Here is an 18,594-nt window from a genome sequence, read left to right on the forward strand (position 1 = left end):
ATGGCTTGTTTTGTACTTGAACACTTCAAAATGCAACTAAAGTACAGTGATGTCCTGCAACCCCTGGCCACACGACTTAATCAGGAGATTAAATACATGTGAGCAGGGATTCCTCTATCCACCTACAATATGTGATGTGAACATAAACTTACAAATTATTCTTTATTTGAGCTGTGAGTATCACAAGGTTTACTCATCTGCAGGTGCATGACTACGTGTTAACAAGGCTTAAACCATCAACCTTCTGAAAAATATTTGACACGAAATAGTAATCCTGATGCATTAAAGTAAACTTCATGAAATACATTTCTAGTGAGACTTGGGATACTTCTAGATGCAAACGAATAGGATTTAGGTGCTCTCACGTGAAAGTGTTTTTGAGGATACATAAACCAGTAGACAAAAGGGAGTTTTACTGGGTTCAGAGTCATGTGTGTGTCCATCAGTTTATGTGAAAGTCACACAGAAGTTCCTGTTATTTCCATGGCTTCTGAAGGCTGGGTGGTCAGTCTTTGTTCAGCTTCAAAGGTTTTCAGTGGAACTGTTGCTAGCTCTCCTTTTCAAACTGCTCTGGACAGACCAATAGATACACAATAAAGTAGTGTTCTGCAGGAAACTTAAAAAAAACCCAAAGAAAGAGGGAATCTTTCAAGCTTGTCTTCCAGATCAGAAGTCTGGAAAAAAAAAAAAAAGACCCTGTTATTAAGCACAGCGGACGGATGGAAATTCCCAACGAAAATGTATTTTTTATCTCCTTTTTCTTCAGAAGATGTCACGTCGAGTGGTTCCATGCCAGTGCAAAAAGCTTTTATCACTGATTATAGCATTCAAAGTGCTTTTCAGTCAAGGTAAAGAATCACAAACACTCGCCGCAGCTTAGCAAAAATGTCACCGATCAATCTCGCGCTGGACAATTCCACTGAGCCGAGCAGATCATGTTATCAGACAACAGATGTAGGAGGCATCTGTTTGCACATGTTCAAACCAACTCGATGGCGGATCTTTCATCCAGCAGATGCGAGCCAGTTTGTTCCAGTGTGTCGGCTTCGAGCTGAAAAACCAGTAATTGGGGGCACAGTGGTTTGAGGCACTTACACAGAAAATGTAATTTTTACTGGCACTGTCAGTGGGCACAAGTTATCCCTGGAAGGGTTTGAAAATATAGCTTGTAAGTCCTTAGAGAATTTACTCTTTAATACGTTTTCAGATCCACAGAGGTCTTTCTGTCAGGCATCTGCACTGACAAATGTAAATTGTGGAGAACACACCTGACTCACATATGTCAATCAGTCTTTTTTTTCTCTCTAATGCATATTAGCAGATTTCAAAGTGCCTCACAGGTGATTTGTTGAATGATATTGGAACATATCGAAAGGCAGTGAAACGGTCAATATGAAACACAAATTAAAACTGAACCATTAAAAGGTGTATTATAAGTGAAAAATAATTAATTTAATAAGATAAACAAGATAAAGTAAATATGGATTCAATAAAAAACATAAAATAGATAAATATCGAAGATATCGATTAAATTTTTTTATAAAAAATCATATTTTTATGCAAGCGATCAAATTCCTTTTTAAAGATAACAAATCAATGCAAATAACTTTTCCAGTCCAAAACTAAACTGATGAGATCAGTTTTCCTGTAAGCTTCAGTTAACATAGTTCAACAACCAGATACATCATTGAAGTTTCCCAACTTTAGTTTTTAATTTTGGGACAAATGCAGATATTTGTTGCAGTTACTCCTCAAAACCTGCAGCTACTTCCTGGAAGCTTCTTCAATGAAACCCAAGAAGCACTGGTTGCTGTTTCCTTGCCAGTGTACTCAGCTGTGAGCAGAAGTCACACAGGTTGATCACGGCCAACTGTAATGATGAAAGCAGTAAAGATAATATTGGCGGTCTGTCACATGCGAGTCAATGCAGTCGCATCCAGACGCCATCTGTTTTTATTTTGTCTGGCAGGCATGTGAACGGAGAGAGAGAAAAAAAAAGTTAGTTTAGGTGCACATACTATTGAGGAGCAGCTTGTGGTGAAGTAAAAACAGCATTTTTCTTCCATGGATGAGTGTAAACTTTCAAGGTGATGATGCAAAAACTTGGTCCTCGTTTGCAATATGAGCTCCGTGGACAACTGTTTGTGTGTGTGTGTGTGTGTGTGTGTGTGTAGCCTTGCAGGAGTTCTTTGTGTCTGTAGACGTGCACATGTGACATGGATTCAGCGCATGTGGATGAATAGGGTTTTTTCTCTCCTTTTCTGATAGATATGCATCCATGCACAATAATTACTTTATTACCCCTGTCAGGGTAGATAATTAGTCAATACCACACACACACACACACACACACACACACACACACACACACACACACACACACACACACACACACACACACACACACACACACACACACACACACACACACACACACACACTTTCTTATGCACACATAGAAGAAGTCAATATGTTCACCATCCTCAGACTACTGTTGGGACGAGAGCGTACTGAATTTCTTGCTCTTGCAGGAACACAAAGTACAAGTCTTGAGTGACGTGGCTCAATAGGCAATTACAGAGGTGCATTGAAAGAAAGCTGCAGACAAAGACAGATAGTGGCGTAGCTTCTTACTACCTGCAGCGAGACGCAAATGCCGCTGATTTTTGTTTGAATTTCTCCAAGAGCGTCCCAGTGCATTGTACAACATGTTCAGTCACTATTGTGCTTGCCAAGAACGCAATAATAATTATATTCCTTTGTCTCTTTTTTGTTGTTGTTGCAGGTTCGTGGTTTGATCTACACACAGGGAAAGGTAAAAGAAAACAAAACTTTTTAAGCCCTCTTTTTGCTTTCTTTTCCTCTCTGCGCACAGGAGGAGCCAAAATGATTAGCAGGCATTAGGCTGTACCTGCAGGCGTGTGTGTTTATGGGTGTGCATGTGGATATTGAGGCATTGCCACACACACACACACACACACACACACACACACACACACACACACACACACACACACACACACACACACACACACACACACACACACACACACACACACACACACACACACACAGTTAGCTCAACAGACTGTTGTCCTAATCATGGAGAACACAAAATGTGGATTAGCGGTGTCTTATGGTATCAGCCATAATCACCCACAGACACTCTGGAATACTACAGTGGCTTTTCACCTGCTAAAAAAAAATGAAGCCACTACATGTTTATTCATTTTCCTCATAAGCGGTGTCACGCTGTGTGTTTGTAGGTATGTGTATCAAATGACTCAACAGGACATCTCCCCTCCCATGTGGCTTTAATAGACCCAAGCATGATCGAGCATCAGCATTTTTATTTATCCTGCGATTTATTGTGTTGTTTACGATGACAGTTATAGCCATTTTGGATTTTGCAATCCAGGCAGTATTTGATCATTAAACTGATGGTGGGCCTACAGCTCTTTTTGGTCTATTTCTGGCAGATGTAGTCTGTAACGGTTTATGTCTGCGGCCTCCCCGCTGTAGATCCCAGAGTATTTTAGTCCAGAATAATCCCCACCATCTGCTGTCTCCTCTACTACAATTTAGCACTCAGTCCCTCTCTCTGTCACTCTCATTTATTTCCAATTGCATTTCCTGTCGCTTTCTTTTTTCTTTTTTCTTTGATGAGATTTCTCAGCAGTTTTTACCACGTGCGTTTAAAAAAAAACAACCCAAAAAACCCAGACTCGTGATGCTCTCTTTCTCTTCTCTCATTCCAGCATTCAGAGTTCACAATGTTTTTGCTCCTCACTCCACTCAGTCTCAATCTGACTGCTCCCTTTTTTCCCCTCTTGGATTTAATTTATTTTTTTCACTCATCACTCTTTCTTTCTATTCCGTTTTCTCTGAACTCTCCCATCGCAACTTCCTTGAGCTTAAGCTCGCCTTTGATTTTCATCTATCGTCGTTTAAATCTCTGACTGTATCTGCATGTATTTGAGTGTCTCCTATCCCCTCTCACATACACCTTTATACAAAATCAATTGTGTGGCCCTCTCATATGAATAATGTATATTTATTTCCTCCATACCGGAACCAAAGCCATAACAACTAAATGTTTAACCTTGACCAGCAACTATAATTTTCACACACACATACAAAAATAAAACCCTGTAAAATGTGAAATGTACAACATTTTGTTTTCTGGGATGTAGGTCTAACCCCAGAAAAAGTATAAAACTAAGAGTTTCAACAGTTAGTAATGTCAACTCCTAATATGGGTTTCCATGAACATGGTTCCCCAAGTTGTGACCTGAGACTTGGAGACTTTTCATGAGGTCAAAATTGAATTTGAAAATGTCAAAGGAAAACTTATTGGGACACTCTAATATAGTGCCAAACTGGGAAATTGGACAGGGTTTTGTAAGATTGAGTCGGTCTCCCTGAACCTGGCTTCACTGTAATATTTGGGAAAATCAGGGAAAGGAGAGGCGATCTCAAAAAAACAGGTGTGCATTATGTATGTATGTGTAGACCCTGGCATAGCCAGGATCAGCTCCAGTCCAGCATAAACCTAAAGTGGAGGGTCCCTGAAATAGTTGCGAAGATGGATGGATGAATCCTGCAAAATATGGATTAATAGGGATATGGATCATATGGATTAATAAATCTGTTGCCTTTTGTAAGTTACCCTTAAACCAGTTATAAACTGAAGTAGGTTCAGTTTTTATCATGGAAATTGAATGCTAGAGCGATTATTACCCGATTAAAATGAAACATGATGAATTTGATTGAGGGTTATAACAGATTAATAAAGGTTTATTTGTCTGGGATGTTGTTCGTCAAGCACATTAACAGTACTGAAGTGCCTCTGAGCCACACTTGAGGAATCAAACAGACAATTTTAAGACCAGACAAAAGAGTTCTCATGTTATTTTCATACTTAATGTATCTGCTGATATGCATTTTGTACAAAGTCCTAAGATCTGAATGTGATTTTGATAAAACATGGAGAGTAAACCACCCTAAGAAATAGCAACTGCTTTGCGGTTTGAGTGAAATAACCACAAAAAACAAAAAAAAACAACAAATCTGCTTGCCAGGGAAAATCTTGTTTGAAATGTGGAAGGCTCTCGTTTCCTCTTTCACAAGCGCTGTGAAGGTACCCAGGGAAATGGCACTTGATGCTCAGCTGCTCTGCTCGCAGTTGTTCTGTTGCAGATACTACACGACTGCAGCGGAAAGAACCTCAAGTGTGTACAACTTCATCCCTTCCCACTGACTGATCCTCTGAGTGAGGCTGAGTCGAATTAACACAACACAGAACATGACAACAACATTTCACTTAGTTTGCAAAAGCATGCAACTGTGACATTGATGATTTCTGCATGCAGTGCAGTATAATGTGAAGGACAGAATACGAGGTTTATTCTTCTCGATTGATTCACATCTTCTTGCGTCACCCGGCGGCCCGACAGTGACTCCTGCAATAGCTGATATCCAGACAGGTGTGACATCAGCACCGGTGACTCGGTCGGCACCAGAGTGCATCTTTGTACCAGCGCACAGCTGGATTAACAGTGGCTGAATGGATTAGAGCGAGAGTGTGTGTGTGTGTGTGTGTGTGTGTGTGTGTGTGTGTGTGTGTGTGTGTGTGTGTGTGTGTGTGTGTGTGTGTGTGTGTGTGTGTGTGTGTGTGTGTGTGTGTGTGTGTGTGTGTGTGTGTGTGTGTGTGTGTGTGTGTGTGTGTGTGTGTGTGTGTGTGTGTGTGTGTGTGTGTGAAAATGAGTCAGACAGAGTGAATGATAAATCATCCTAGTGACTCCGGTGTCAAGTGGGTATTTGATAAAGCCGGATACCTTAAACAGACACCGATAATGCCCCGAGATCATCATATTTTGGCTCGTCTGCTAATGATGTCACAAAAAAAAAAAAAAGTCACAGGACAGATATACATGGGCATACAGACACAGTCACGTGTGCACACTAACACAGACACTCAGAGCACTGAACAAATCTTGTCTTCGTCATCTGACCTAAATCCATTAGCACAAGCCGTCCCACCCTCCTTTCCCTCAGTGACTTCACTCTCCTCCTCTTTTATTTTTTGTTGCAAGCATCAGGTCCCAGATGTAGAATGTTTACTGTGTCAGCCTGTCTGAAATGTGATAGACAGACATGGCCACCCCGAGAAATTGAACTCATAGATGTTTAGTTGTAGATCTCCCTCAATATCACACATTGAAACAGGGGCCACACGGTGGTGCATTATTTAGCGCTGGATCAAATACTGGGCGGGGCCTTACCTTTCTGAGTGGAGGTTCATATTTTCCGTGTGTGTGTGTGTGTGTGGGGGGGGGGGGGGGGGGGGGGGGGGGGGGGCTTTCCTCAGGGTACTCTAATTTTCATCCCACAGTCCATAAAGGTTAATTGAAAAATTGTCTCGAGGTGTGAACATGGGTGTGTGTAGTTGTCTGTCTCTGTGTATTTTCCCTGTGATGACTGGTGGTGTGTCCAAGGTGTATCCTGCCCTCATCAGCTGTCAGCTGGGATTGGCTCCAGGGCCCCAGCACCCTATACGGGATTAAGTGGTATAGAAGATGGATGGATGGATGGATTAAAGCAGAAAGCAAAAGGAAAGTTGCTTGATGACTTTATTGATACGACTGGAAATATTTGCCTCTCTTACTTCTTCACAAGTTTCCGAACTGTGTGTTTTTACCCACACGTCTGCATGGCAGTAGTATGGCCGCCTACTGGGTCTTTTTATGCTTAACTACACGTCTCCCTACTCCTGTAAATTACTTTGGCTGGCTTCTAATAGCTACTTTAATGATTTTCCTGCAAGACTAGTATTAAAATCTGCCATGATGTCATTGCTCCGTTGCGCTTTTATCCTCACACCCGCAGTGTATTTCTTGGATTACTGTATTTGAACGTCGCGTAGCAGCACTCCAAGAATGTGGATAATGAATATGAGGCAAGCAATCTGCTTGACTATTCAAAATGCTCCTAATTGAAATGCTGAAAAGAGAGCTCTGGCTAATCAGCTTAGAGATGTAGTCCACAGTTGACAGATAATAAAGAGGATCATAGTGCTGAAGAGTCTATTACCACCCATGTAATGAGAGTTCGTGTAGTACCGTCGGGGGACAAAGGAGGTGCAGGGAAGTTAGGGGAGAGAGTGGGAGGCTGGAAAAAGGTGAAGCACACGTGGGAGGATAATACGGTGACTTATTTGAAAAGAGGGCTAAAAGAAGGAGAAACATTAAATCAAAAAGGGAGAACACTTACTGCAGAAATGCAAACTCGCAGGTTTCAACTGAACCTGACCGAAAGTACAAGGTGAACTGATGCTTGACATCAGATTGGATGTAGGTGGATGAAAACACAACAGGACCAAAGTCTGAAAGAGTTGTGGAATCCAGTGAACAAAAAAGGAGTAAACCAGAATTAGATTTTCCATTAATCTCATTACAGCTGTTCCCATTCAGAATCTCCAAAGTGGATCACGTGATCTGTATGTAAAATTTGGCACCTTTTACTAATGTTTCAGTCAAAAAACCCTTAACCCGAGACCAAGTCAACACCAAGACCAGAGCATCCTAGAGCCAAGACAAAACCAGTGGCAGAGACTGAGACTAAGATCTTTTTATCCAGACCAAGACTGGTTTTAAGTACTACAGCAATACTTTTTACACCATATGCTTTTCCTGATGCAACCTGAACAATTTGATCAGAAAATCACAGCTGTGATCCATCAGTAGTCTGTTTTGAACCAGGGAACCTAACTTCTGGTTATAAACTGGCCCTTAATAATCTTTAATCCCCCTGTTCCTTTTACACATTGTGCTAATGTTAGAACTTTCACTCCTAATCAGTTGTTGCAAGAGTCATTAAATCTTTATAATGGTGTTAAATGTGACAAGGTTAAATGTCGGTCTATTTATTATTTCTATTTGATAAGTTCAGTCACATTATTGCTTAGCTATGTCTCCATAACGTCGTGGACAGTTTATCTGAAAATGTCTGACATGAACAGCTCTAAAACAAGCTGCAATGAAAAAATATTTTCACGATGAAATATCTATTTGTCTTGATAGACTGGGTAGCTGTTTGGTTTTGAAAGTGGCAGAAATTAAGTAAACATTGATTTTTTTTTTTTCTGGGATACTTTTACTAAAATATGACTCGGTCTTTATTTTCATTCAAACCAACTGTTCACAAACTAGACTAATGAAGTCAGTATTATTGGTTGGAAATTATTCTATTTTAGTAGTTTGGATTATACACTTGAGTTAATATAAAATGTTATAATGTCCGCATGCTTCATGCCTCTCAGGTTCATTGTTTTAAAGACACTGAACCAGCAAACTCGATTAATTTTGCATCTGTCTGTAGAGTTCGATTCACACGAATGTCTGTTGCTTCAAGTCCTACCTAGTTTCTGACGTCAGGCGCTCTGGGATTAAGTGCTGTAGTGAGGACATTTGACGTCACGGTTCATTTACGTAGCGCTGAAGGCTTCAGTGTAGGGATGCTACGCCACCGCCTCCTACGCACTGTCCGTCAGTCATCTCTCTCTCTCACTTTCACTCTCTCTCACATACTCCTTCTGACCTTCCAACCTTGTCTCTCTATGCACAATGTTTGCCAAGCCTCTGTTTATGAGACGGACAGAGGTCAGCGCTGTAAAGTATGAGAGGAATGACACGGAGCACACTCGCACCTTTCCAAGTAGCTCAGCACTGTATTAAAAGAGGGCCACCCATTCTGAATTATATCTCGGAGTCACAAATAACCTTCTCTATTCTTACCTTTCATTTGGCAATTCCAGAGAATGTATCTCATAATCCTATTAAAGTTGAAAGTCAAAACAAACACTACTGAATCAACGGTGCACGCCACTTAGTTATTGAGAGGCCTCTTACTGATCATATGTCAATTTTAAATTAACCTGTCCTTGCACGGCTTCATAGTTGGCACCACATCCAAGATTCAAGTAACATTGTTTTCTTGTACATAATGATCTCTGTAACCATGTGGTCATACGCATGATTGAAAATATGTAGAAGCTTGTCTGAAGACCGATAAAAACACAGATCTCAAAAAGTTATTTTGTAAATGTATGAATCAGCTTTGAGATTGAGGGCTCATCAAATCAGCTTTTAGATGGGCTCAATACTTGTAAATGGATTGAAACGGCTCTTTTTGGAATAAAATAGTTTGTTAGCTGTAAATTTTGTAACTGCTTGAATGGTTCCATTTTAGACTTTTCGCTTCGTGTATGCCTTCACTCAAAGCCACTCGGATGCATGTATCAACCTTTGTGTCAAATCAGAACTTTTCTATTTGAACTTTGACAGCTACAAAATGCTTCCTTGACTCTTCATGAGTTATATCAATCATTCATTATAACTAAGAGTCAGTCTTGCTTTAAACACAGCAACAGACTGTGACCATGAAGGAATGCACCCAGTATGTTATTCTAAGTAATCTATGTTGGCAGTCTCTGCTCTCCGATGCCCTCCAGTCAGGGATGGGACTACTTTCTCTCGAGATGTCGAAGGTGGGCAGATGCCAGCCGCAGGGACAGAAGAAAAAGGGCACTCCTCATTAACGCCACCAACACCTACATTAATCATCTTACCTTTAAGTATCTGAAACCTGCAGGATACGAACTATGAGCGGGGTACAAAGCAAACCAGAAACTTGGAGCTGACTTGTTGTTATGTAGGCCATGATAAAGTAACATTAGTGGTGCGTGTGTATGTCTTATATAATATCAGATATATGACAAATTTGATATGATATACAGTATATATATATGATTTTATTAAACTATAATAAACAATACCAGTGAAGCCTTGCATAATAGAAGACAAATGGTCACTTTGTCCTTGTTTCGTATAAATCTTTTTTGAAATTTTAGTTTTTTTCTCAAATCTTAAGGAAGGTATTCATGACTGTGCCCTGTAGAGGCCAAATATCTTATTTCTAAGGAATGTAGAAATGAAAGCTTTGTGAGTTTTTCCCAGCCCTCAGTAAGGAGTCTGTGCAAGGTTGTCCAGTGTAGTGCTGTTTGTTGTTCCAGTAAAGCTCATGGTTACTTGATGTTCCTGGTTTCAACTTTCAGCTTGGGTTGTCTCAGACCACTAGATCAAAACCGCTTCATCTTTTTGGATGAGAACTTAAACACGGACATAACGCAAAATAAGTCCAGTTATCTTCATGATACAGTGAGATACACCATGACCTCCCGATTTCAACAATACCTTTGATACTGGGATCCAAAATATGATCCACAATGGTGGATCAAATTTCTTTAAATCTTACAAATACAACTATATGTTTCCACATTCTATTATTCACTGATAATAATCCTAACAAAGGGGGAGTTACTTGCAAAAATTGTGCCATTAGAGTTGGATCATTTTGTTTTGATGGTGTTGTATTTCCACTCTCTGGAATCTCTTCAGATATCTTTTATGTCCCACCTTGAGGTGTGTGGAGAGTGAGGGAGACACTGAGTATGCGTGAGGTCGAGCCCCGAGGCTCCAACAGTGCTTAGTGTCAGGGAGCTAAAAAGAAAGTGTTGTGTCAGAGTAATTGGAGTTGAGAGGAACCTCCTGATATATATCACTCACCAGTGAGGCTGGCTGCCTCTTAAACTGACAGGCACACAAACTATCCACTTTATAATTTTTTGTCAATGGCATAATTATTCATTGTGGAGTAAATCCGAAAAAAGAAAAGGCTGTGAAAGGGAGCGTAAAAGTGCTTCGTAAGGACGGACAGATGGAGAGAAAATCTGTTGAGTTTGGAGAGGTGGGCCTGGACGAGAGGATTTTAAACTTTTTTCCTGTGTGATTGACGGTGAGAAAAAGGAAAATAGGGTAAAAGAGGGAGGAAGGGGGAAAAAATAGGAAGAGCAGCTGTTCTTAGATGTCAGTTGTCTGAGGGCTGAACCAAGGGACATCTTTTAGTTTTCTCAACTTTGGCCTCGGACACTGAGTCACGCAAAGATATGAAAACAGCATCCTGAAGTGAAATTGTAGACGGTGGATGGAGAGCGTACTCTCTTGTCTTTATCTATTTCATGCACCATAAATCTTCCATCAGAGATTTTTTTAATGTTTTTTTTGTTGATAAAGTGAAGTTTTGAGATCAAGGATTCAAAAGCAGCATAACTGCAGATTTGAATGTTATCATGATTATCAGTAATCCTCGCAGTGTACTGGGTCTCCTACTGTGTATGCCGAGAGGCATTTTCACATCCCACAACAACAGGTTAATAGTGATTATTGCATAATGTGAAGAATGCAAAGTACCAGGAGAAATACACAGATTTTCCTATTGATTGACCTTTTTAAATATAAAGACAAATGTCTTTGTATGTTAATAGCAGCACCCATGAGCCAGTAGAACAGAGTGATCTTTGCTTCTACCACCTAGACTGATTGTCATAATTGCAGAGAGACTCCATGAAAAATTGGGGAGAGCAGCTATCGATTTCTGCTCACACTCAATTGTAGTTTTGGCACACACAGTGACGACTGCATCACCACTGTATGCTAACATCAGAGCACCGGTGGGACACGTGTAAAAGATCTGTGACTTATTCATCTTCACCTGACGAGGTGCGAGTGCTTTGATTTCTTGTCTTTGCCTCCATCCCTCTGCCTGTATGGCAAATGTGTCCTTACACTGTGTGTCCTTATGTCGTGTACACGAGGAGCACTGATGTTGGACATGCACAAATGGCTCGTCGCACCATTGATTATGAGGCTATTTGTTTTAGTGATGATTTGGGCCCTGTTGTTGGGCTCATGCATTATGCAGAAAATATTACGCTCTTTGCTGCAGGAGGAAGGCAATAAACGTCCTGCTATCATCCATTATTCTGGGAAGATTAAAGGATAGTAATGTACGAGCAGAGCTCCCACCATTGGGGAACATTGTTTTTTTTTGCTCAATGTTTTTTCGGTAGTTGTACTCGTGGACATCATTGCAATCGCTAAGTCTTATAACTTTCTTGCCGATTTGGAGGAATATATTTGTGTCATTATCAAAGGTGGTTACACTGATGAAATATTCATTTTAAAATCAAACTGCACAACCCTCTTTTCTTGGATATCAATGTGAATAACTGAATTTTGAGGTACATCCCCCCCCTTTTTTTTTTTCAAAGCGTACATCTGCTTGGCTGTCATATTTGAAGTTATTTCCGACAGAAGAACTCATTACTCAGCACAGCAGCGATCTTGTTTCCAATTTTTTTTTTTTTTTTTTTTTTTTTTTTTTTTTTTAGGTAAAGGCCACTGGATATATTTTATTTACACCCCTGTGAATTATTCAAGTGTTTCGAGATGAAGCTAGCTAGCTAACTGTCTTCTGCCTATGAATGGTTGAGTTAGTCTAATGATTCCTTCTTCCTCCCGTATGTATTAGTGTGTGCCTGCAGGCCTCACCATAGCTGGCTACTCATCAGAGAGTGTAAGTCTTCTCTCTCAGCAAAAAGTTGCTGTAGCAGTTTAGTTGGGACTGGCACCGGGGGAATGAGAGATGGCTTCCCAAACCACTCACTCATGTTCCAGATTCAACTCCCCAGGTGTGAGCCGTGTCTGTGGGCAGAGTGTGCATTTGCATCTTTGTCTTAGTGTGTCCCATCTGCTTTTTGTTTTTCTTGACTTTCAGGTTATATTTCATTCTCCCATTGTCTGCTGTTACTTTCATCCCTCTTCCCCTCTATAACATCTCATTCTTCTCTCCATCCGTTTGCCACTGATCTCTCTTCTTGAGAATCCTTCCTGTCGGAGCTGACACTCGAACAATATCCACCTTACAAATATCTGACTCCAGGCAGCAGCAATGTTGCTGATTGAGAGGAAAGGATGTGATTCAGCGGAAATCCTTTGAAACTAAACTGTTAGATGTATAGTTCCTTCTTTTTGTAGTTCTCAATAGTTTAACCACTTGCTTTGGATGAGCTAGCTGCAACTGTGGCTTCAAAAACCGTCAATTTTTGCTCAGTAGGCACCTTTCTCACTGATTTCAGTTCAATAACCTACAAAGATTTGTGCCACATTCATTTATGCACAGTATTAAGTTGCACTCATTGACTTGTTGCATTATTAGTTCCCAATGTGCTAACTTTAAAAATCTAAATCCTCATGCCTGATCCTGAGTCCAACCTTAGTGAAAAATTCAACCCAATTCCTACTTATTCCTCCAACAGTTCTCTATACCTGAAACTTCAATACGTCAATTATAATCGTTTACCCTGATACCTCTGTCACCTAAAAACACGTATCTCTTAAAACACTTGCCTTATAAAACATCAATGTATGCACTAACCCTAAACACTGTTTATCCTAGTTATATATCAAACCATTTATTCCAACACTTATCTTAAGGACCTTAACTCCAAACAACCTCAATAATCCAAATGGCTATAGCCCCCCCCCCCCACACACACACACACTCTCCTTACTCTCATCTCTCCAGACCCCTAACATTCCCTTCTTACTTCCTCTGATCTTCTGAACATCAATCCCTCATTCCTCAAAGCAAAAACGAGGGGAGAGGAGATGACAAAAATGAGATGACAGATTACCTGCTATATATAGAGCCGGTCTTGTGCCGCCTCCCTTATTCATCTTCTCCAGCCCTCAAGACATTGGATACACCTTTTGGTTTGTGACTGGCAATGCAAATAGACTCACCCTCTCACTCATCACAGAGCTCTTGGAGTTCAGTGGCTCAAGCTCTGCGTTTTTCATAAATCCTATCAAACCTGGTGATGAGAGAGACGGAGATTTTCTGAAGCTGTTGGTAAACCCCTGTACTTGCTCTTCAGTCATGACCCAACTTTTCTTTAGATTTGCCTCATATTTAGCAGCCCCATTTGGAAAGATAATTGAGTTCACATTTGATCTACGACAAAAATATCATAGTTTTGTTCACCTTGTTGCCCATAGTCTTAAAGTAATGTACCTATCTATCTAGAAAGAGACAAATTGCCATGACTGGAGGTGTAGTATCCTGTCTCCCATAGTGTCTATTTGTCCAACTATTTCTATAGACTATCATCCAGTTTATATTGTCTAGTGGCTTTTGGCGACACATTACTAAAAGGGACAATCTGTCATGCTTGTCACTCTCTGACAGCTGACTTTTGCCATATTTGAAGATATTTCTTCACCATGCGACAACTATGCCATTGACCACACAGGCAAGAGACTCATCAAAAATATAAAAGTAAGAATTGGATCGTAAATTGCTGAGATTGTTTTGCATGTTTTTTTTGCTGTGATTGGACCTGCAACCTTATGATTAAAAGTCACCCTGCTCTATCAACTGAGCCACAGCTGCGCCATATGGTGACTGCCTTGCTTCTTCACCAGATGACTTTATTTTAAACACATCAAATGGTGATGATTTCTTAACATGTAAAATCTGCTCTGATTCAAATCTCTTAATGTACTTTCAGAATGTGTTGAATTTTGAATCAATAATTTATTCCTTTTGTCATTTCAATGCAGCTATCCACACCCTGGCATGAACAAAAAACTCATGTTGTATTACACAATTACTTATTACACAAATATTTGTTTGCTCTATCTGTGTATTTTCTTTTCATTAGGACAAACTACCAAATTGTTTCATCCCACAGTGATCCTCTGATGGATTACAAACTCATAATACTCTCGCATAATACCATTAAATACTATTTGTTGCACTTGGAAGACAAGTTAGATAGAGGTTAAACAGGTAGACAAACAAATGAGCTTGTTTATTTCCTGCACCCAGAGGGTTTTCGTGGCTGCTTTAAATGTAAAACCTTTGTTTTCCTCAAACCAAAGACAAGCAAGAGTTGTCACTTATGTAGTTGTATACACATTTCGGTGCATATTTATTCATTCAAAAATATTGCTCTCTCTTTCATGCAGTCTATCTTCTTCTGTTACACTTTCATGTCCTGTCTTGCTCATCACCATATCATCAGCATATTGCTGTGTTGTTCCTCTGCCTCTGTCACTATAAAGTATTACTCTCTCTTCACATCACCTTTACTTTAATCTTCACATCAGAGAGGGAGGGGAAGACGGTGAGCAAGGGAAAGAAAAAAAGAGAAGTAAAGGTGCAACCCCCACCCCCGGGATATAATTTATGTTATCGAATATATTTAACATCAAACCTGAAGGTAAGGATTTGTGGTACACTGCTGAACCCCTTTACCTCTGGTTCTACAAATGAATAAAGATTCTGCATTTCCAATTGAATTTTTGTCTCTTCTACTCCTCATGTCTTTGCCCGCAGCACAATTTTTTTTTTTTTTTAACTTTTTCTTAGATGAAACGCAAAAAATATATGCCAGTAAGGGCAGGGAGAGACAAATTGGAGCCATGAAACTATTTCTTTTCATGCTGAGACGAGAAGGAGAGCTCTGTTAGCCTAGCTGACATTCCACTTAATTTGATTCATTACTGCGTGGGGACGCTATTGTCCCCACATGCAGGGAACTGGGCCAGTCGTGGAGCTTTGAAATATCCTGATGGAGAACGGTTCAACCAACACAGTATGATAAAATATGAATCACACCCGAGCGATGGAGCTTCATACGGACCTCAGTCTGAACTGCAAATTGCCATTGCCACATCTTTTCCCATCATTTTTGTCAGAACAAATTGTGAAAACAGATTGTTGGTTGGGAGTCGATCCAACCAGATGAAGCCCAGGGGGTTCATAAAAGGTGAACTAGGCTAGTAGTGTGAAGTCCATGCTGTGAAGTGTTGTACAATATTGGCTTGTTAAGATTCAGTGTAAATGAAACCAAAGGTGCTTTTCTACAGCTGAACCTCATGTGGTGCCTGTTTAAACCAACATTGGTCCTACTGTGAAACACTGCATTTCTGTTGGTAAAACAATGAAGTGAGTCTTTGAATTCTGCTCACAAATGATCAGTTTTTGTTTTTAGATTTTAGGATAATTTACTAAAACAGCGGGACAATTGCAGACTCAGAACTCAGAAATAAATTGTGCAGTTGTCGGGGAACTGCCTTCAGTGTTTACATCAGAAAGATATTACAAATATAGTAGTGGTGCTCCAATTGATCGGCCGCCAATAATTATAGGCTGATCTCCCTGGAAAATGTGTGATTGGCTTTGCCGATCAATGCCTTTCATTGCCGATCACAAAAACCCCGCCCCCTTTCCTTCACACTGCGTCGGCACGCAGCTGCAAACCTCAACAACAAACATGTCGGCCGTGTGGAACTTTAAGACCTGTGAGACTGATGTAAAGTTTGCATCCTGCAACGAAAAAATACCTGGCGGGGGGAGCACGTTAAAAGAGTTCAACGCAACAAACTTGATCAGACATTTGATGAACAAACACTTGACGGAGTATTGCGAGAGTTCAAGGTTTCAAGTTCCAAGTTCTTCAGTTTCAAGTTTTTCTCTCCAAATCATCTGGCCAGTAGCACTCATCATAACTAAATTGAAAAATTTCTAGCCAATCCATGTGATTGGTACCTATGATCGGCACTTTGGCTGATTGGTATTGGTGATCGGCAGCAGAAAACCTGATAGTAGCATCCCGAAATATTTAGTATTCATTAGACAAATGTGTAGTTGAAAGTAGGAATGGAGCAATAAAGATGCAGTAAATTGGGCACGCTTCACAGACAAGCCTTCACTTCAGCTCAAATTTCAAGATGATAAAAGAGCTTTTATAGTATGTGTGTAATTATACTTGACAAAGTTTCTGAGATGAATGGCCTTTCGTGAATAACAAACAACAAATAAATGGCCTTTTGAATCCCCCATTGACAGATTTTCAGCTTTGCACACCAGACAATATGCTCATTGGAAGATGTCAGCCGAGCAGAGTAAGACGAAGTGGCTGCAATATCACTGACATATGAATGGACTCAGATGGAAAGCAAAGCACAATCTGTCTGGGTGACTTGCTGTTGTATGACTCATGCAGTACGCATACAGTACGGACAACTGGTTGCTGGGTGGTTTTGGCCGTGACAAGTTGCTCACTCGTACTGTTGGTGGTGCAAATACGTTAGGAATGATTCATGGCACTATTAGCGTTTATTGGTGACAAAAGCAAATTATGTGTTTACACTCTTTAGCATAATAATGAATTGACTATCCATCCCCATGTTTGAGTGCATTTTTTATAGTAGGCATCTACCCCACTTTGTGTGCAAAACCATAGGTGACGACTTGAAAAATTCTTTTCAATGGTGTTCAGTGTCAGGAATAGTTTGGCAGCCCTAATTGTAGCCACAAGCAATTATCACAGTTAAAAAGAAAAATGTATTAATGCTGGGTTAAATGTATTAAATGTAACCTCAATTATTCCCTTTATGTACTGTACACAGTGATCTCTTTGTGCACTGATCCTTAATCTTTTCCTGTTAAATGACTTCGGAAGAACAATGAAGAATGAGGCTTTTCCTTTTGTTTAGAGCAATTTTTTTTTTTTACGACGACATCCAGCTGACTTTTAGGTTCGTAATAACTGATGCTTCCTTCTCTAATGACTTCGACACAACAGGCAGCTGCTATCATCTAACAAACAACATTACATATACCATTTCCCTACATACAGTTAGCAATTTTATTTAGGGTTGGCTTTTTGTAAACAACTAAAAATATCATTATCCAATGTCCATTATTTCAGTATATGCAGAATCACACCACACATTGAGGCAAAATCATACCACTGTACCAAGATACTATTGTGACATACAGTATACCACAAGCACAGCTTTTCTGCGTAATATTCCTAAAAGTACTTTCAGGGTTTTTCCCCAAACTGCTTATGTTCATTCATTTACGTACACTAGTTAAAAAAAGAAGCCCATTCGTAGGCAAAGACCTACTGTATGTTGGTGAAAGATAATGTTGATTGGCATGCAGGGACTACATTCATCCATCATACGCTTCTGTATGCCGCCAGAAGTGATTTTGAAGCTATAGCCATCTACCAACTTCATCTCCCAAGCCCTCGCTTCCCGCTGCTATAAATCATCATCAAGCCACAGGCCACTGGGCGCCGAGCAAGGTGACACACCGCCCTGCTACCAACACCACTGGAGGTGGGAAATGGTGAGAAGGAGTAGAGAACGAAGGACAGTAGGTTGGAAAGGCAAGCGAATGAGAGAGCAAGTGTATCTGTCGGTTTCGCTGCCACAGTGGGAGGGGACTGTTTGATGTAAAGTCTATTAGTGTTTGGCGTGTAGAGACACAGCTTGGACTTGAGTGAAACCCAGTGTGTTTTGCAATGCCTCCGAAACAGTGAGTCCTGGCTACAAGTTCAGGCACAAGTGTGTGCAATACCAACAGACGGCATTCGATTGATCCCAACGTCATACTTTGGTGTAACTAAAGGCCTGACCAGTAAAAGACGATCCAAAACTGTGTCAAATATTACAAAGATTCCTTATAAAGATTCCCGGTATGGCTCACCCTATTGGACAAGTAACAAGTATGAATGTTCTGAACCAAACAATGACTTCAATCAGTTTTTTTCTTGTTACATGTTTAGTGCAAATTATGTATAAATGTGTGTCAGAAGCAGTGTTACACATCTGA

At 40.3% G+C, this 18,594-nt stretch overlaps 1 protein-coding gene across 1 annotated transcript in view; it reads left to right on the plus strand.

The window, feature by feature from the left end:
* igsf11 (immunoglobulin superfamily member 11) overlaps positions 1 to 18,594 on the plus strand; it is a 109,566-nt gene that overhangs the window by 31,681 nt on the left and 59,291 nt on the right. Inside the window, exon 2 of the mRNA XM_080508061.1 lies at positions 2,786 to 2,815. Within this exon, the coding sequence (XP_080364187.1) occupies positions 2,786 to 2,815 (30 nt within the window). The remainder of the gene's footprint in view (positions 1 to 2,785; positions 2,816 to 18,594) is intronic.

This window comes from Blennius ocellaris, assembly GCF_963422515.1.
Source record: "Blennius ocellaris genome assembly, chromosome: 2".
NCBI classification, from domain to species: domain Eukaryota; kingdom Metazoa; phylum Chordata; class Actinopteri; order Blenniiformes; family Blenniidae; genus Blennius; species Blennius ocellaris.